We start from the raw sequence: 20,940 nt of genomic DNA on the forward strand, positions 1-20,940 counted from the left end.
TCACCGGCACCATAAGTGCTATCGGCGCGAAAAGCGGGGCGCGTTGTGCAGTTTGCACCGTCATCATTGGAGATAGATTCGCTCATCTGGTTTGAAGCTTGTGCGCCACATTCATTCCTTCAATCGGTCAACTAGCGCAGCGCGGTAATGCCATAGTAACGCTGTTTGCCGCGGCAATGGCTTGCATGGGCGCGTCGAGCGCATTTGGTACTTTGACCATAGAGTAACATGGTACACGTTAAGAGTGGACACTCCCATAGACGCCTGAGGCCGGCTTTGGCTCTCAGCGCACCTAGCGGAATCGGCGTGACGCACTAGCCTTCAAGATGGTCGCGCACGCTGCCGGATCTCGGAGGCCCTAATTTAAGGTTCGTTTCTTGTATTTTTTTGTGTGACCCATACCGTCGTTTAAATCGAGTGATTTCATGCAGGCGCTTGTGCCGCTGTTTATATGTTGTGACGACGAGCTCGCAAAGTTGTTTCACTGATGTTAGTTTCATTTAATTTCATATTTGCTGTTTCAAGGTGTAACTTAGCGCAACAATCATGTCAACTGTTGAGGGTGTAGAACTTTATCGCTTATGGTATTGTACGTCTAGCACCTTATGACGAAAGGTGTATCGCAAATAAATGTGTTGTGTTCCTTAGATATAAATCAAGTTACTGCGCAGTGAAGAATACGAAAATAGCAGACAACAATTTATTGCAGCAAGATCGTAGGAGGCAGATAGATACATGAAAAGGGGAAGAAACAGCGAAATGCAAGTAATACGGGTGTCGCACAGCGCACTTTTAAACGCGATCAAGCCCAATCCGATTTGAATTTCTCGGTCGCGATTGGTTCTTTTGCGCAAGCAACGCGATGGAGCCAATCGAAGCCGAGAATTTCAATCCGGATCGCACTCGATCGCCATCGAAAGTGGTCGTGCGACACCGGTATAATGGAGAATAGTCGGAAATTAATGATGTGATGGCAATAACTTTGCACAAGCAAAGCACATAGAAAACGTGTTGCAACTATGCAGATAATGAAGAAAAAAACTGCACGTACACGACAGCAATTAATTAGCTCATATTGGGATTGTTTTTTTTAGAAGAAAAAAAATATGACGTGTTTTCTTGTACTGTTGCGAAGGAGGGTGAATTAGGGTAGCAAAATTATATGAATGGTTGCGTGTCTAAATAAAATGGCTGCAAAAATAATTGAGCACGCACCAACACCCTCATCTCGGATGTGCAAGCCAGTGTGTCCTTCATTGAACAGCTGCAATTAAGCCCTTTGTTTTGGGGGTCTTCACCTGCTGTCTTCAAAGCCTTGTAATCGTCTTCTGATACTTGGAATTTTGTCCTTGATTATGCATGATGCACTTTGGCTGTACAGTGTATTTTGAAGAAATGGTGGAGATTCCTGCAATACGTAGAATGACAGGCAGAAGGTAAGCAATACTGGAGGTATCAAAGCTATTGAATCTAGATGCTACGTTCCTTCCTATACGCAATACTGGAGCCTGCAAAGCTTTATAATGGAGATGCTGCGCTCCTTCATGTAATGCCTATTTTTTGGTTAAGGAAGCACTGTTATAAATGCTAAGAAACAAGGAACGTTCTACGGTAAGCGACTCCATACACAATTAAAACATGCGAACACATATCTTCAGCTCAGTGCAGAACAGCTAACAACGTTCGAGAGCATATAACCTGCTACAGAGTTTGAGAGACAGCGCGTTATTGCCATACTGCAAATATTGCACGTGTCCCGCTTTAGAAATAGCTACATTTCTTTTGCAAAAGTAGAACACCATATTTTTTCAGCAGTCGCTGCGCATAACATAAAGATGTCTGCCCCCAACGGCATGTGTTCATAGGCCGCATTTTTTAACGAACCATTTTATTTTATTTTCTAACTTCGTCATTGTATCGCTGTTATCGCTAGCATCACCACTCTTTGCTGCGCATAAAGAAAAAGAATACTAAATGAAAGTCAGCGTAGCAAATGGGCAGCAGCTGTTCATGGCTGCAAGGCCGCCGTCACTCGTTCATGCAACTAACAGTGACACAAACGAAATGCGAAGAGAATAAGTCGGTAACAACGCGTAAACGAACTTGCTGTGACCTTACCATGAAACGACGGCGAAGGAGACGGTGGCAGAAGAACCCAACAACCATACCCAGGTGCAATTTACAGAAAGAGCCTAACCTAAGTCTACAATGCGCGGCCAGATTAGAACCTGTTATTCAAACACCAATATTGACAGAGGCTGATTAGGTATTCGCAGCAGTAACAGGCGCTGAACTGGTACAGGACCCGTGCTCTGCAGTAGCCACTGTATAAGCTGATACAAGGCTTTATGATGTCCGTGTGCACACGCGCAGTTAAAAGGAAAAACGGACACCAAAGTGCGGGAGTGATGCAAAGACTACTTCACCTTAAAAGTCGTTCAACTTTCCCAAGTGAAAGCTAAAAAGTGACATGTGAATGAATCAACTTTATTTCAGAGACCAGGCTGTTGATGCCCGGAGGTGACAGGAAATGAGATGAGAAAGAGGTCATTTTGAGCTAGAAACCCATTATACGTTCTGGTTGCGTTCAAGCGAAAACCATCGTATTGTTGAGACAGCGGATGTGGTAACTAGAGTTTGAGCTGACTGCTGCCGGCTGCTTGCTGTGCTGTTATCTCGGTGCACCTGTCCTCAAGGCACCTGTGCGGCACAGCCTACTGTCAAGTCCCGCTGCCATAGCGGCGGTTACAACTCTGACTGTGACGTGAGCATCCGGAAGAGGGCGCCTGCTAGCTTAGCTTGACGTCACCAACGAGTACTTGAAAGGACGCTATCCTGAGACACGCATCATTTTTGAGGCAGGAATTGTACCAACTAGATAGAGCCTGTGCTGATTGCTTTATGGTTGCTTTCCAGGTTGGTGTCTTTGTGCTCTACACGCGATTTTGTCTGCCTTCTTGCTGCGACTGCTGCCTCCGAGTAGGTGTTTCTTTCTTCGTGTGTGCATTTGTTACCTTACAGAAACTGGTTCACAAATGACATCGACTACAAGTTTTAAGAGCTGTGATGAAGTTTTATCAGTACAGGTGTTGGTCTTTAAGATTTGTTTTTGCTGTGGATGCACCAACAGGGGTCACATGGAAAAAAAAGGAGTGTTAAAATGATTTAGCTTACAATGTGAAATGCTTACTGAAAGGACGAGGCCCGGAAACCGACCAAATGGGTTTAAGAAATATGTTTGCGTTTCGACTCCCCTACTCAAGAATTATTCACAATGAAACAAGGGGCAGAGCTTCATTTATGAGCGGCTAAGGACATGAGTAAGGCACATGGCAGACATGAACCGCAGATTGCCTTCGCTGCGATTAGGATTGTGCGGCGAGGTTTGGATGATTAGGGACTCAAGATAAAGACGTGTAGAATGATTTTGTTTCTTGGAAATCGCTCGACATCTTTCCCAGGTAAACATTTGTGACGTAGTTGTGCAGTGTTCGGCCAGGGCGTTCGAAGCAACATGTCGTTTCTTGATGTCTTTCCTATGCTGTTTGAGTCTTGTGTTGAAGTTGCCGGTATCCCCGACGTATACTTGGCGACAGTCGGCATACGGAATGATGTACGCCACACCTGGGAACATTTACTATTCCAAAGGGTCTTTCGCATGCACAAGCTCGTGTCTACGTTTCCGGGAGGGACCGTGCGCAGCCTGCACATCACATGACCGTGAAACGCGTGCAAGAGTCTCGCTTGTGCTGGGGACGTATGGTATCGAAGCGCGTTTTTTTGAAGAGCGCGGGGTGGGTGAGTATTGCGCGAGCGAGCTCAGTACCCACACACTACAGTCGCGCAGTACCCACCCACAGTGGACCCAACAAAAAACGGGCTTCGGAACATCACGCCGTTTGCAAGAATGCGTCTCGAAGGCTCGTGTAATTTCTATCGTAATAAAAAAAAATCAGGCTGTAGCGTAATAGTCCTGCGGAAACTTGCAAGATGGAGAGAAGTTATTACTTAGGGAAAATGAGATATGCACCAAATCGTAACAATTACTACATAGGAAACCCACACGGGTTCCTCGAAAGAAAAGCCTCGTAGTTGAAGAAAAATTTGTCCTGGTCCGGGACTCGAACCCGGGATCACCGCATTTCTGGGGCAGCCGCTCTACCATTTGAGCAAACCAGGTGGCTAGCAGATAGCAAGGCGAAGTCAAAGAAGGTTTTAGTCCCGGACAAGGACGAATTCTTCTTCGACTACCAGGCTTTTCTGTCGAGGTACCCGAATTCGTTTCCTTTGTAGCAATTGCTACGATTGGGTGGATGTCTCATTTTCCCTTGAGTAAAAATCAGGTTGGTTTGTGACAAATTATAACCTTTGTCCGATCGAACAATGTTTATTTTGCTTTTTTTTGTGGACCCCTTTTTTGCAGGGCCTTCAGATGCCTCACTGACGCCGTTACGAACGTCCTTTAGTGAGTGCAAGGCAGAAAGCGGCTTCATTTTTGGAAATTGATCTGTGTACAGCTAAGAAATGGTACCACCGGAACGTATGAAAAGGGGGGAGGCCGAGAAAGGCAGAAGCATCGCAGGTTATGTATGGCTTTTGGCTCGAAGCCACTACTGCCAGCTTGTCGTGGCTTCCTTGATGGTGTTTACCCTCATGCACTGGTGCTTCGACATGACACAACTCACGAAGACAGTGAAGGTATGTTTGAAACGCGTAAGCGCTTCTATGGCTATCCTGCGCACGTTTTGACGCACATTTTAGGCGTTCTAGATATAACGCGTATGGTTGTAACAACTTTGGTGTTGGACATCTACACCTCTACAACAAAACGTTTGGTGGTCAATATGAGCTGCAATCTAAGCCGGTTCTCCGGTGTTTGAGTTGTCTGCAAAGGGAGCAACGAGTTCACTACGACGTGTTTCCCATTTAGTTGTGCACTGTATTAGTATAGGAATCACGACTGAGGAATTCAGGTTTAAGCGCTTGCCCCATGCCTCCACTCAGCGTAGAGCTTCATGGGTCGTGTTGTCCTGTGGAAACCAGTGCTGCCTTGTAAAATTATAGTTTAGTGTTCTGAGGCTACTCTAGGTGGTGCCAGCCGCCACGTTCTTCCTGTAGTTGGGGCAGTCAGGAGTCCAAAGTTATGGAACAAGAACGAGGTTAAACAGGCGGAGCCTGGATGTCCGCATCTGAAACGCTCCGATTGTTTTCACATATTTCGTAGAGAATCACGGGTCTAGCGTGTGGCGTTTGTTGGGAAATTCTCTATTACGGCTCAGTAATAAGCTTGTGCCAATTTTTTCTTGCATCATTCTACTTCAAAAGCGTTTGAAGCCACGCAGAAACTTCTTATTTTCGATATAATGTCCACGTGATCGCCGGACGCGGTTACGATTACCTCGCATTTCAAGCGTTGCGTTTGCGCACAGGTGTCATGCACTGTAACTGACATCAGGTTGAAATTATGGTGGTCGCTGTTTAGAGGCCCTGCCTCCTCCTTTTAGCATGTTAAGTAAGTCATAAGAGACACGAGAGAATGCTACCTTGAACACATGAGCCAAATATTACCTAACTGTATGCAGAGGGGAACCCACAATGACTCTAAAAATGGGCCATACTTTTATGCAGCTCCGTCGAATGCCCGCAATCTAAACTGCATATGATGACAGCGTGGCTCCCTCGTACCGCTATTGCCTAGATGTGTGAAAAAGTCGCGAGCAATATTAACTGTATCAATGACCACAATAGTGTCTGTAATGGGTAATAATGGTAATTATACTTGATGTATTAAGATAATCGATGTACTGAGTTCATAGCGTCTACACAAAAATTCAGTTTTGTAATTCTGGCATTCGGCGGCCGTAGTCTGTTAGGGTGGTGCCGCCTCCTCCCGCAGCGCTAGATTGTGGCGTCGCTGAAGTTTCACTGACTGCCTCCACAATGCGCCCCTGCGCGTTCCCGTGGGTCTCTGCTTTATGCGTAGAATTTGAGCGCACACATACTTGAACCCAAGTAGACGCGTGACGTACTTGTTGTTTTCGCAGCTGTGGAACTTGTGCGATGTGCGCTTCACTATAGGTTTTTGCTGAAAATGATCCCGAAACAGCAACGTCGGCGTGCAGTTGTTGGCTGCAAAGGCAGCGAAAGTGGTAGAAATGCACTGCACAGCTTACCCCAATGCGAGCAGCCTCAGGAAGTCCTGTTAGGTGGCAGCGTTTTATACCGGTGTCACACGTACTCTCCTGGTCGGGATCAACAATGGTCGCTGCTACACGGTCCAATGACCAGGATTGAGTTATTATCGTGTGCTGATCGCCAGCAACTCTCAGAACTGCGTAATGTATTGGCTGCAAATTCAGATTTACAAAATATGGTTAAACTTGGACAATATTTGAATTTTACAGTTTACAATTGCTGATAAAAGGGTTCTTAAACATTTTTTTTATTAAGCTGCCTTCACTTTCTTTTTGCGCTTTCAGAATAGTGCGCTAGAGAGCGCAGACAACAGGCTGCGATCGCGATCAAAGGACCTGATCGCGATTGACGGGTCTCGATTGCCCGGATTCAGAAGATTCCGATCGCAAATGACCGTGTAGCAACACTCATTCCTGATCAAGCTCAATCCGGATCGGCCACAATCGCGATCAGAAATGTACTTGTGACACCGGTATTAGCTTACATTACCCTGTCGTAGGCCCGAAAACCAGAGGCAGTGGCGTTTGCGTAAACATCTAAAACCGAACTTAAACCGTGCGCGGTAAAGTGGGACAAGCGATGCGGCCCGCCGTAGCCTGCACAGTCCAAGCCGTTGAAAAAGGAGCAGGATCAACGCAGGGTATGAAAGGTGAAGTTCGTATGCCGCTAACTCTGCTTCTCCTGAACGCATTGAAGTACTTTTGCTGCAGTATATTTCCAATGTTGTGTCCATTCATGTGAGATGCAATGTACGGCATAGATAAAAAGTATTGCATAATCATCATCATCATCATTGTCGTTGTCGTAGTCATCATCATCAGCCTATTTATGTCCACTGCAGGACGAAGGCCTCTCCCTGTGATCACCAATTACCCATGTCATGTGCCAACCGCTTCCAACTAGCACCCGCAAAATGTATTGCACGCCCCTTCAAATGAGAACACGGACAAAGATAGATGGGAGTGGTATCTCCCCTGCCTCATCATCAGTCTATTTTATGTATAGTACTGTAGTGCGAACCCGCCTAAGGTGATCTCCAAGTATCCGTCATACGCCCGCCGATCCCATCCTATACGATATATGCTTGGCAACTTTCTAATCACCTCACACCTCCTTCGTTTCTTTTATCTTGGAGCTCAGTATTGTACTCTAATAGAACGCTGGTTACCTGCTCGAAGTGTTGCGTCAGATAAGCAAATGTTTTTTCTCTATTGAAATGAAACTAGGAGGGATTTAGTGGCCCTTCATTTGTGACTCCTTTTGAGATATAGTATTAACAATAACAATTTAATAAACAATATTACAGATATGGAACATATTCTGCGTTCAAACATTGAAAGATTTTTCAGTAAATGTGATTGTTGAGGCCAGAATACATGGAGCGAACTTTCACAACGAAGTTCGGGCGGCAGAAAATCTGCCGCGGCGCGACTCCGTATGTTCGTCGGGCTGCGCTACATGGAGCGAAGGCACGGCGGCCGCCGCCGGCGAGTCGCTGCGTTGTTGTCAGTGTGGCTAGACGAGGCAAATGCTCTGTAGTGAAACACATGACACAGAAAAAAACTTTAACGACAACTGTTATCGCTTTTGAATTGTGGAACACTCTAAAAACGCGTAAAATTTTGTTTAGAAATGATTTCTAGTGTTTTTTATGTGCCAATGTAGTTTAAGGAAAGCGGCGATGCTATGCGTTGTGGCAACACTGGGCGGGTGAACAACTTTTGGCTCATCCAACTCCGCGGCTCTGTTCTGTGGCTCAAGGCGCGCGCGGCACGCTTCCGAACAGCCGAAATTAACTTGTCGTTAAATTCCAGCCGCGCCGCTTTGGATGCCATGACTACGAAAAGCGGGAGACCGGCGAGAACGATAGCGCGGGATCGGGATACACGGACAAGCGGGGCAGCCTAGTCGGAAGTCGGGGCGGATAGTGAGACCTGATTGGCTCGCTTTGGGGCGCCGCTCGTTTGCCGCTTCCGGTATCGCCGACGCCCGACGAACTTTTCTGCGCCAGCTAGATCGGTGGCGAGCGACGTTTTCTCCGCCGCCGCGCGTCGCGCGTACGCCGTCGGGCGTCGAACGCCGACTATTCGTCGTATATTCGCTCCATGTATTCTGGCCTATACGCAGCAGCAGTCGCAGCTGGTCGTTGACCTGTCCCCGTAAAAAAAAAAATTCAATAAGAGTTGGTACTCGGCGAAAACTGGCAACAGGAGGTACGTCATGCTAGTATCGATGTCAGCCGTTTGCTCACGCGAGCATGAAAAAAAAAAAAGAGTGTGAAATGAACTTAACAGGCGTTTTATTTTTTTTGTTCTTACCCGCTAAAAGTTAAAAAAAAAGTTTTGCGTATAGGTGAACGTGTACTATGCGGCTTATTTTTGTAGCGTTACCTAGCCACAAGCCAATGACGCGCCCGACGCGCCAGATGCATGCGACATGCGCCAGACACGCCACCGAAGTGCGCGAGGCCAGATACGCATGTGAGCTTTCGCCTGTTCGACGACCCATCTGTCTGTCTTTCTTTTTTATTTGGATGTAGCTCGGTCTGCTTTGATGGTAGGCGTATTCTTGCGTTTCTTCTGCACTTCGACACAGCACCACAGCGCTTTTGGACTATGACAAGGTGAGAATTTTTTGGGGCAGTCTGCATTGCATTTCAAGCGATTTAGGCTTACGGCACCGAGCGTTGTGACGCAGTTTGCGAAAAAACAGCTTGGTCGTTTTGAGGCAGTTAGTCTCGCGCCTTTTGAATCTTCCTGGGATAAGCTTGTGACGCTTTTTCTGGCCCCCAACGTTGCTGTAACTTATTTCGGTACTTTCTGTCACCCTCTTGGGGCGGGTTACCCGCACCCGGCGTTGTGACATAGTTAGCGAAAAGCAGCTCGGCCATCGTGACGCACCCAGTTTCGTGCTGACTAAATCTTAGGAGGCCAAGTTTGTGACGCTTTTTATGACGCCCCCAGGAAAGCATACCTTCTTTCGGTACTCACGCTTGTCGAAAACACCACGAGCGATTGCCAATAGTGATAACATGGGAGCGGGTTGCCTGCGCCGGCAGTACGTGGAAAAGATAACGCCGAGCAGCTGAAAAACCAGGTTCTTGTAACTCCGAAATTCTGCCTTTTGAATGACTGAAAACAGGCTTTGCACACACGCATTTGTCTTGAGTGTTAGTAAAAGGCATTCTGCCAGCGTCCAGCGTAGTCTAGCTGATACGCAGAGAAACATCGTGTCGGCTGAGGCCCACTTGCGTTGAAAACGTGCAGTCAGCCGTGTTTGTGCTCCAAAAGTTCAGTAAATAAGGCGAGGAAATGAGGGAATGCTTTTAAATCGGATGTTTTCGTCATATTTTATGTACGGTGTTGTTTGGGATGGGTCGGGTAGTTTCTACGCCATGTACGTAAAAGTGAATTGCTATTTACAATGTCGCCCATTCAGCAGTTCCACACGTTTCGCCTCTCACGCAATTTTCTTATAAGTTCTAAATACCGAAACGACACATGCTTGCAATTTACTTTTTCAGCTGATGCCTTCCAGAGGAGATTCACACGGGAAGTGCTGCTGCTTACCTGGTGCCACAACATTGGATGAGCGCACCAAAAGCCCGGAACGAGCATTTATATAGAGCAAAATAAATATTTACTAATTTCACAATGCATCTTGCGTCTACTTTATGAATCTGCATGTGGCACAGACGGCAGATTCTGTGGGGGCTTGTAAAGATCGGTCGCAGTCATATTTAGTTCAGTGTAAAAAAAAAGATAAGAAAAAGAAACTATTCCTTACCAAGAGAGCGCGCGGTTGGGCAGTACAAGCAAAAACAAATGCCGTGCCGGTAAGTGCCGCCGGCGTAACGCGTGCCAGCTAGGGTTCAAAATGCGCGCGCCCAGAACCACAAGTGTGGTTCAGGTTTCATCGCCAGTTGATTGGTTCGGTATATAGCCTACTTGGCCATAAAAGTTTACTTGGCTGCTGGGCTCTATGGGACTGTCCCCACTTCTCGAATGTCTTTATGCTGTCTCTTGTAAAGCGTTTAAGCAGCGCGTCTAGCAATTATGTTTCCCCAAATTGCGATGTCGTAGAATTACTAGCCTTAAATTTACGCACAGCACACAAGTGTGAACGAAACTGTTGGATGTGCACCTCAACTTTCCATATTTTAACGCGATAGCGTTAAGGAGCTCGTGTCGCAGAAAAGCCGGTGTCGTCGGCGTCGGTGTCGGCGTCAGCGGCGTTGGCCGTGAGCGATAAATCCCAGCAGGCACTTCATGAATAAAAAACAACTTGCAAGATGGGCTGGGTGGGAATCGAACCAGGGTCTCCGGAGTGTGAGACGGAGGCGCTACCACTGAGCCACGAGCTCGATGCTTCAAAGCGCTACAAAAGCGCCTCAAGTGAACGCGGTGTTGCCTAAGAAACGAGCTGTTTCAGGCGTGCGTCGCTTGCACAGGCGCACATTTCGTTGCCGCGCCGAACGCTGCGTTGCTCGACGCTCACCGCGTCCGATGCGGGGCGCGTAGTCACTGCGCAGTAGCCCATTGTCTTACACCACTTGGCGGGTCGACGGGAACGCTGTCGCGTTCCACTCTTGAAGGCGAAGCTTAAGCGTCCTCCAATTTTTATTCAAGTCCCGATAGTTGCTTTGCGCATGCGTTGTTCTTGTAGCATGAATTGAACTTGGGCTCACATTTGTAAGTAAATTGTTTGGAATATACAATTCTTTTCTTTTCAAAATTGTTTCATAGTGCTATTTCACGAGGCTTGCCTCCCTTAAAAATTTCAAGAGGACTTGTTTTGGGGCAAGCTTGCGTGATCACGTTAGCTTTTGTAGCAGAAGAAAACATTGATAAGATGAACACAAATACTTGCAGAACTCACTTTTTCACCCACCACTTATGTAAAAGCCTGTGCACAGTCTACTTGAGGTATTTTACAGTGATAAAAAATAACAAAATAAGTCAATAAAGGAAAATGTTAAGTAGTCAATGGAGGAGGCCCGTTTTGGTCCAAGAATTAACTACTACATTAAGCAATTTGCCCTCGGGCTCATAAATTGTGAACCCTACCCCCGCCCCCTCTCCCTCCCCACAACTTCCATTCAGTCAGGCTGTAGAGTTCATTTACTTACCCTGCCTGTTACTTTTCAGATGGCTTCGCTTCACTTTCCTTGGCATTCGGAGGTCATCAACTCAAGTGAAAAAGAAAAGGAAATATCTGTTAACGTTATTGGTGTTCCTAAGGATGTTCTAACCGACAGCAGGCGGGCAAACGTGTCTTCAACGAATCTTTGTCCTCTAGTACCGCCTAACTTAGGTAAGCGGCTGTGCATCTGACTCCTGGTTGTTGGTGCTAAGTGCCACTATCCCCTATTGTTACTAGCTTTAGAATGGCTGGATGAGTATCGATTGGCAAGCAAGTAGCAACTGTCATGCGGTTATTGTTATACATAAAAAGAAAAGACAAGAAGAAATGAAACAAATATCATCTAGTTAGGAGCTCAGTATTTTTCTGACCTGCTTGACACGAAGAAACAAGATGGGTTGTTAATTTTGATGTGTGTATGTGTGCGTATAAAGATTCTGGTGCATGTCGAAGGTACTGGCTAACACTCCGTTTCTACAGATAGAAGATATTATCACAAGAAGAAAAGTACCACGACAAATAAAAAAGCATTAAAGGAAGAGTTACGAAGCTTTCGTTTCGTGGCGAACAATGCACGCACTAACAATGAGCTCTACTTCTCAATTAAGTGTTACGAAGGTAACCGCAGATAAGAAATGCGGGAGAAGCAGTGGGAACCCACAGTCTCGAAGAGGTTCGTAACCACGAGTAGTCTTCATTCAGGTTTCGTTCTTTCTCCGAAAACCGCCCTGCAGACGTAGTGTGTATCACCAGATCAGTATAAATGGAATAATCATTATCACGTAAGTATCGGTCCAAAGGAAGGCTAAATAATATATTTAGTGTGAAATACTCCGAACTGCCACAGTTCACTGTGGCAGGTCGAACTCACCGGACGGTTAAGAGCTGTGGAGCGCCGGGGCGTTTTCGCTACAGATCTCGAGCCCACCATATCACGTGGGAATCTGAAGGTACTACTTAGTCTTTGACATTTCAGTGTAAATGAAGTTTTCGTCATTTACACTGAAATGCACCTTTCTTTAATTCCACCATACTGTCACGTGACTAAGGGTCTACCATAGGTGCTTGGCTGCTTCGAATTTGTGTTCCTAGCTTCATTTTGCATCCGTCATTTTTACATGGGGTGGTAATTTAACATACAACAAACCGCCGAGAGTAGCAGTTGCCTGGACACCTGTTCGCTTTCTCGATGCCAATTTATACATGCCTAACAATTTTCTCAGCATATATAGTCGATAACTGGCACTTAAAAAGAAAATAAGAATGTAGAAAATAACGCTTCGTAACGTGTTTTATTGCACATTACACTTAGGTGTGGTTTCTTATAATACACATACGCCAAGCCGGTGGTACCCCGATGGATGACCGCTACAGGGTGCCTCGATGTAGCGCGCCGCCGTACAGGGTAGTGACACCTTTCGGCCTGCGCCGCGCCGCCGTTTTGCTCCGCGGTCGCCATATTGGGGCGAGTCGCTTGCTCCGCCCGTTACTTCCAGCGTTGGTAAAGCAGCATAGTTCGGGAGTTTGCGAAGCTGCGATGTTGTGCGCCAAGTGCTGGGTGATTGAACTGTGTTCAGTCGAAAAAACATGCCAGGGTGCTGTGTACCAGTGTGTGCCGGAGAGAGAGAGAGAGAGAGAAAACAAGGGTAGGAAAGGCAGGGAGCTCGACCAGAACAGCATCCGGTTTGCTACCTTACACTGGGGGTGGGGGAAAGGGGAATAGAAAGAGGAAGAAAGGGAGAGAGTAAGCACTGAGTACTTGTGGGAGGGACACCATACACAAGGACACTATAAATGGTCTCTTAAACCGGTGCACTTGAAGTACTGCACTAGTGCACGAATCGCTTTTCGAGCCAGTGACGGGTGTGGCCACGGTCCGAGTATCTTTGGCTCGGCGAACGGTCTCGAGTCCAGTCAGCGTAAAGTTGCTCGACAATGAAAGGCATGAGCTGTTTTCGCTTTCTCCGGGATAAGGAACGGAGAAAAGTATGGGAGGCGAAAGTGAGGCGTAAATAAACATTGGAATGCGAATCATAACTCCAAGATGTGCGAGGTAAACCATAACACCTATGCTGCTTCTTATAAGAGTATTGCACCTGTCCACTTTTAGGTACAGGCATTGCGTGGTTAGAATAATGCCGTGAAGCTTGCTTTTGTTGGTTTGATCATTCTTAAAGCGGTCGGCACGCCGCGTTATCAGTTTTTCTGTGACATGAGATGCGACCAGATTTATTTCGACTGATCCGAGCCGCGCGCGACTGTCGGGTTCCAGAATTTTATTGTTGTCTTTAGCATGTTATCTCGATGTTTCATTACCGGCTTTAAATTGAGGTCGGCCGAGAGCGGCGGGGATCCCGTTCATCGATGACAGCCGAGCACGTTTGCTGCTATCGCCGCCGCGACTGACGCATCATTCTTGAAGTGAAAATGGCGTATGTGAATAAACATTCACGGTTAGAACATATATTTTTGTAAGTCAGCCTTCCTGTAATTCTCCAGCTGTTCCTTTCGCGATCATATGAGCATCGCAGATGGCCATCGCGGACCTAGCTGCACAGTAGTTTCCTCTGAGATCTGTGCACGCAAGCATACACAATTTTATTTCCGTGTGCAAGAAGCGCTTAGGAGTGCGAGTAAATGTGCAAGACCTTTATACAACTGAATTGGCGGTCGCAAGCGCATGCTTAACAAGAATATCGGCCGACGTTCCATTGCCCGCCGTATCTGCGCTCGCACCAATATGGCGGTCACGAAGGCAGTGTCTCCACCCTGCACGGCGGCGCATTACATCGAGGTAACCCAATGAACCTCGCTCTCCCGCGCCCTCTATCTCAGAAAGCACGCAACATTAGCGAGCATTCTCTCTGAATTCATACTGCTCTCATATTCTTCCACCCTGTTCTGCGCCTGCGAACGACACCAACGTGGCGAAACTGCAAAACTGAGCAAAGCTGTGACACGTGTGGTTCTTTCTCACCTCTCTCTTCGTGGATGGAGCCCACAGGGCAAAAAGTGAGCTACGAGCTAAAAAAAAAGAACAGCAGGAAGCAGAAACTAACCATTTAAAGTAGAAATGTATTGCCGGTAAAGTCGATATTTTGTTACAAACGTCGACCTTAAATACTTAATCTGACCTAGTTAATGAGAAGGTAATCTTATTTTTAACTGGCCAACGTCACGCTTTCGCGGTTTCATATCAACATCATGCTTAATAAATGCTTATTATATTTGCAACGACAACTTTTTAATAAAAGCGACAATGCATTATTACTGTCTCTGTTTATAAATGGCAGAATCAGGCTGCGTCATTAATTTTGGCAGTACAATTGCCCAGAGTTTCTGTCTAAAGCAAAGAAAACTTTGCTTTAGAACTGTTTTTCCCGGCGCAAAGAAAGCTGCAGCATTCCATTGAGTGCTAATGAATGTGATGCTGGAAGAAACAGGAATCAACTCAACGCGAAACTCACCATCACTAGTTTGTGGCTTCGCTACAAAAAAGTGACTACAAATTTTGTTTAGTGCGACATGCTTGCAGCTTCCGCTTCGTTTCACATTACGGCAAGGGGAAGCAATTATGTGAAGTTGTTACTAAGGAAACATTCGCTTACGTAGATGAACAAATCCGAAATACGTACGCCCACTTAAAATGTTCACTGACAGCTTGGTGTTAGGAAACGTTGATTTTCCGCGCACTCTCTGAATGTAGCCAGTAAACCCTACAACACTATGTATGTTTTTCGATTTCTTAGTACAGGCTGTAAAGCCGTAAAACAGTCTAAGTGTGTGGATTGCGGAAATATTCAGCTTTTCAAGATCCCGTACTTTTTGAAGCCGACTGTAGAAGTCGAATAAGAGCAAGCTTTGGCTTCCTGCCATTTCCGCGTTTGTTGCATGCTTTCGTTTTGGGTATTTCAGTCGGCTACATTCCAATCAGGATGGATGTGCCATCTCTCGAGGCTGTGGAGAACGAGTTCCCGGAAGTGATGCAAGGAGGCCGCTTCCGGCCGAAGGAATGCACTTCCAGACACAGAGTTGCCATACTCGTTCCCTACAGGAATCGCGCAGAGCACCTCAAGATATTTATCTACAACATCCATAAAGTACTCTCTCGGCAGCAGATAGACTACGGTATCTTCGTCATTGAGCAGGTGAGATGGAGGATTTATTTCAGTTGCACAGCAGCATTCACATAACCCTAAGTTTTCGACCACCAATGAGCTATTCACCACCATGATTAGAATTGTAGTTGTTTAAAGTAAAAAGTCCTAATTTTATTTCTGTGGCTCTATGCTTCCACGGACAACAGAAGGCCCTTTTGATTAATGGTTTACTTAGCTCATAATAGTGCCTCGACATGCTTGCTTCAGACAAGGTCAACAATGCAAGCAGATACACCAATGTGTAAGAAAAAAGAAATGCCCAAGCATGCGTTAACCGATGTATTTAACCTCTACAAATGTTATTAGAATGTGATGGCTTGGTTTCACACCTGAAAAGTCAATGCAGTTCTTGGCGTTACCCTTTGCGTTTAAAGCTCACATCATAAACAACAACAAAAATTAAAAAGATACTGCTGATTCTACCAATATTGCTGTTCTTTGAGGTTCCTCTGCTTTGCAGCTCTTATACCCAAAGGATTGAGCAAAGCAAGGTTATAGTGAAATTGCGAGTCCATCAATCAATTGTAGCTGAGATTTTTTATGCGAATAAGTCTTGATAACACTTTAGCAGTAATAGTCACTGCTAATTGGCCTTTTGATACTCTGAATATTCGGGTATTGATGCTTAGAGTAACTCTAACCAAGAAATGTCTCTGCAGTACGCTGCAAAATATTGTGCGCTGTCACATGAAATACCTGCCGTCACACAAAATTGAAGAATGTTATTATACGAAGGGCCAATGATAGTAAATAGCAGAACAAATATTGCACCATTATTCCATGTATTACGCAACATTCTTATGACTTTTAACTGTACGCTAGGTAGCTTGTCAATTAGGCGGCGACAATCCCGTTGAAGCCAGCTCGATTGAATAAAATGTTTAGCACAACGGAGGCCCGGATGACGAGAAATGTCACATCTGAGGGAATGTTTGCTCCTGCAGCCGGAGGCACTTGGACCATTTACGTGTACGCAGTCCGGTGGAGCAGCGACCGAGCTCTGACCGTGTTTTCTTTGTTATAGCTCCGAGCCGTGGAACCGCCGCATCTCCCGATGACCATGGAAGCGTCGATGTGCTAGGCCTGCGGCAGATATCTGCGCGGGCATCTGGACCAAGCAAGCGCGGATGACAACGGGACGATAACGCCGCGAAAGGGGGCGGCGCTGACGTCACAAACCACGGGTTCTACGGGCTACAAAAGGACGCTCAGAAGAAGAACGCCCCGCAGTCCGGTGGAGCAGCAACCGAGCTCTGACCGTGTTTTCTTTGTTATAGCTCCGAGCCGTGGAACCGCCGCATCTCCCGATGACCATGGAAGCGTCGATGTGCTAGGCCTGCGGCAGATATCTGCGCGGGCATCTGGACCAAGCAAGCGCGGATGACAACGGGACGATAACGCCGCGAAAGGGGGCGGCGCTGACGTCACAAACCACGGGTTCTACGGGCTACAAAAGGACGCTCAGAAGAAGAACGCCCCGCAGTCCGGTGGAGCAGCGACCGAGCTCTGACCGTGTTTTCTTTGTTATAGGTAAGAAAATTGTGCCTCAATGAGACACACTTGCCTGTACCTCATGCTCCACTGGACTGACTGCCGTATTGAAATAATTTAGTATTGTAGTGTTCTAGCCCTTTCGAAGAAGTTATGGCGGAACGAGAGTGTTTTGCATGCCAGAAGAAGCTTGGCAAAGAGCAGTTTTTGTTATGTTTTCGCTGTAAACATTGTTACCAACTGGGCAAGTGCTCAGGCATTCAGAAAAAAAGATTTAAAGGTATGAAACAAGGTGACATTGACATCTGGAAATGTCAGTCATGCGCAGATGAGGAAACTGAATATTCGGATTCAGACAGCAGCAATGCAAGTGACCAAAACCCCGAAAGCGGCAAGGAGCCTCAGCAGCTAAGTGCTGCGGCTCAAAAAGTTGAAAGCTTGGATAAGAAATTAGCCAATGAATGAATGAATGAACTTTATTGCCCTTTTAAGAAAGGGGAGGAGCCGGGGGGAGAGAGGGAGGTCTAAGTAGTCCAGTCCCAGCAGGCGTCCATCACCACATTATGTGGCTAGAAGTCCGTCTACCAGTCGTGGTAGGCCTCCGCTACCTCCTCAGCCCACCTCAGGACTCGGTCCTGTAGGGTGGGATCGGAGCTGCGCAGGGCAGTCTCCCACAGCTCCTCGCTACTAATTAATGGTTTGAGCTCGCGAGGGGGAGGTTTGATGGGGCATTGCCACATGATATGGGAGAGATCTGCTATGGGGACAGGGCAAAAGCGACACTTGGGTGTCGGGTATGTGGCGGGAAAGAATAAGTGCAAAGTGCGCGGGGTAAGAAAAGTGCGAGTTTGTAGTTGTCGCCACAGTATCTCTCTTTGGCGCGTTCTAGACACAGAGAGAGGTGGATACAATAGGCGTTGGTTTCTGTAATGTGTGCAAATTTCATGGAATGTGACGAGTGTGTCTTTATTGGTGTGTTGTTGGGAGTCATTGGGTTTTAGAGTTAGGCCCATATTTGCGGCCACTCGGTCCGTGAATCCTCGAGCAGCGGCATGTGCCATTTCGTTGCCATGGAGTCCTTGATGTGCTGGAGCCCATACGAGAGCGATGTCCTTTTCTGGTGGGTGAGCTACAAGCAGAGAGTGCGCGAGGTTGTTAATGTAGCCGCTACTGAAGTTCCGGATAGCAGTCTTAGAGTCACTAATAATGACGTCGCAATCGGGTAGCCCCGATGCAAGTGCAATGGCGGCCTCTTCCGCGTCACCCGCCGAGGTGGTCTTGACTGATGCTGAACAAACAGTGTTGCCCTGGTTGTCTACGACCGCTACAGCATAACGATGGTTAGGGGTGTAGGCTGCAGCGTCCACATAGTACACTCCTTCAGCCTGTCCATAGCTGCGTTGTAGCGCCTTGGTTCGATGTTTGCGGCGTTTGACGTGAAATTCGGGGTGCATGTTTCTGGGTAGGGGCTGGATGTGGTATTGGCCATGTATGTTCGGAGGAAGTTGATGTCGCCTGCTCTCGTTGAATGGTGGAGCACGATGAAGTTGCCTCAGGATCTCGCGCCCAGCTTCAGTTGTGGTGAGTCTATGGTATTGTGATGATAGATGGGCTTCGGTTAATTCTTGAAGGGTATTTAGTGTGGCGGTGGCCATCACCCTTTGTGTGGATGCTCTAATTGGCACACCAAGAGCGACTTTGTGTATCTTGCGAATCAAGCAATTCACAGTATCCTCTTCCTGCCTAGAGAGTGAGAGATACGGTAGTGCGAAGGTGATTTTGCTTAAGACAAAAGCCTTGATTAGCTCAATTAGTTCCTTCTCTCGAAGCCCTCCGTGTTTGTTGGAGATCCTCCCTATCAGGCGGAGCGTATTATCTACCGTTGTTTGTAGTGTTTGCAAGGTATGCTGATTTGCTCGGTTGCATTGGAGGTGTAATCCTAGGACCCTTATCCTGTCTACTTGGGGTATAGGGTGCCCTTCAATCGTGAGTTGGATATTCGGGGGTGAACTCCTGAAGCGTCTTGTGGGGCGTAGAAGGAGAAGCTGTGATTTGGTGGGGGAGCACCTGAGATTCAACTCGTGACCCACTTGCTCGACCTGATCAATTGCGGCTTGGAGGGTGTCTTGGATGTGCCCGTCAGAACCTCCGGTCATCCACAGCGTAATATCATCCGCGTACAGTGTGAATCGGAGGTCAGGAATCTTCTTGAGAGTGAAAGCTAAAGGTCGCATAGCCAAATTGAAGAGGAGGGGAGAAAGTACTGCCCCTTGGGGCGTGCCAGTGCTTCCTAAACTTATTTGGCCAGATTTTTCGCTGCCTAATTGTAGCGTCGCAGTGCGCTTCGTGAGGAAGCTGCGTATATAGCTGTAGATTCGGTCCCCGCAGTTTATACTGCTAAGTTCGCGTAGTATGGCCAAGTGGGACACGTTGTTGAAGGCGCCTTTGAGGTCGAGGCCGAGCAACGCTTGTGTGTCACGTGCGTCGCTCGGTTCGATAATGTCTTCTTTGAGCCTTAACATGACATCCTGACAAGAAAGAGATTTGCGGAAGCCTGTCATTTCCGAAGGGAACAAGTGATTATGTTCGATGTATTTGGAGAGGCGTAGGTGGATTACGTGCTCCAAGATCTTCCCTATGCATGAAGTCAGAGAAATTGGACGGAAGTTATCAATGTGAATTGGCTTATTCGGCTTTGGAATGAAGATCACTTTGGCTGCTTTCCATTGTTGGGGTATCTCTCCCTCTTCGAGACAGTGGTTGTAATACTCGGTGAGTTTGCTTATGGATAGCTCATCGAGGTTTCGAAGCGTTTTATTAGTCACAGAGTCTGGGCCTGGTGCCGTGGTGGTTCGCACTTGGTTGAGGTCATGTCGAACCTCCGCTTCTGTGATGGGGCTGCAAAGCTCCTCATTGGGTTCACCAGCATAGTCAGGCATGGGTATTTGCGTAGAAGGGGGCATATGTTTGGAAGCCAGGTTGCTGAACATGGTCGGCAGGTCGGCTGCATGTTCATGCAGCAGTTTATTCATCTGGTGGTTGTTGTGCGTCTTAGACGTGGTGGGGTCAAGCAGGTGCCGGAGCAGTTGCCAAGTCTTTTTAGTGCTGAGAGTACCATGCGCTCCTTCGCAAACCTGAGTCCATTGCTGCGCCGCCAATTTGATAGCATATTGTTGGATCTGATAGTCTAATTTGGCGATTCGGATTCGGAGTTTACGATTGTAACGTGCTGTTAGCCATTTCCGAAGTAAAGCTTGCTTCGCTTCCCACATGTGTAGTAGCTTGGAGTCAATTGTGGCCAAGGGTGTGTCTAGCGGGAGAGTGGTGGTATGGGCCTCTACGTCTGCTTGCAAGGCGTTCGCCCATTGATCAATGTCGGTAATGGTTTCTTCATTAGTGTTGCAGCGACATTTTCTGAATTCTGTCCAATTCGTAAGCCTTAGTGGTTTCGTGGCTAACGGTCTGTGCTTAAAATCTACACGGAGTTCAAGGATGTAATGGTCGCTTCCCAAGTTGTTTTGAAGGTTTTGCCACGTCGCCTGAGTGATGCGGTGTGTTAAGGTGAGGTCGGGGGATGTATCCCTACTGACGCTATTTCCTAGCCGGGTAGGAAGAGTGAAGTCATTGTAGATGGTGAAACCTTGATTTTGTATGTGCTGCCATAGAGCTCTTCCCTTAGGAGTGGATGCGGAGTGGCCCCACATTTGATGGGGGGCATTGAAGTCGCCCGTTACGACTAGCGGCTGTTTATTGGCGTTAGCTTTGGCCTGGGCAAGCATGTTCTCAAAGCGGTGGTGTCGAGCATTGGGAGGGCTATAAACATTCAACACGCATAGGGTGGGTTGGGTGTGGCGTTGAGGTAGAATTTTGATGAAATCGTGGGGGATTTCAGTACTGCTGAATGTGTCCCATTTAACAGAAAGATGTCGCCTTGCAAGTATGGCAGTGTTGG

General features: G+C 47.1%; 1 protein-coding gene across 9 annotated transcripts in view; it reads left to right on the top strand.

Annotated features, from left to right (window-relative positions):
* LOC135918587 (beta-1,4-N-acetylgalactosaminyltransferase bre-4-like) overlaps positions 1 to 20,940 on the top strand; it is a 74,385-nt gene that overhangs the window by 30,790 nt on the left and 22,655 nt on the right. For 2 of the 9 annotated variants that reach the window (XM_065452217.1, XM_065452207.1), the window contains exons 2-5: positions 2,917 to 2,979; positions 4,424 to 4,698; positions 11,343 to 11,508; positions 15,253 to 15,485. In XM_065452217.1, coding sequence (XP_065308289.1) covers positions 4,525 to 4,698; positions 11,343 to 11,508; positions 15,253 to 15,485 — 573 coding nt within the window. In that variant the 5' untranslated portion in view covers positions 2,917 to 2,979; positions 4,424 to 4,524. Of the gene's footprint in view, positions 1 to 349; positions 369 to 405; positions 2,980 to 4,423; positions 4,699 to 11,342; positions 11,509 to 15,252; positions 15,486 to 20,940 lie in introns of those variants that run through there. The other 7 variants (XM_070533999.1, XM_065452219.1, XM_070533998.1 and 4 more) reach the window with 6 other exon arrangements.

Source organism: Dermacentor albipictus, chromosome 2 (assembly GCF_038994185.2).
Source record: "Dermacentor albipictus isolate Rhodes 1998 colony chromosome 2, USDA_Dalb.pri_finalv2, whole genome shotgun sequence".
Classification (NCBI taxonomy): domain Eukaryota; kingdom Metazoa; phylum Arthropoda; class Arachnida; order Ixodida; family Ixodidae; genus Dermacentor; species Dermacentor albipictus.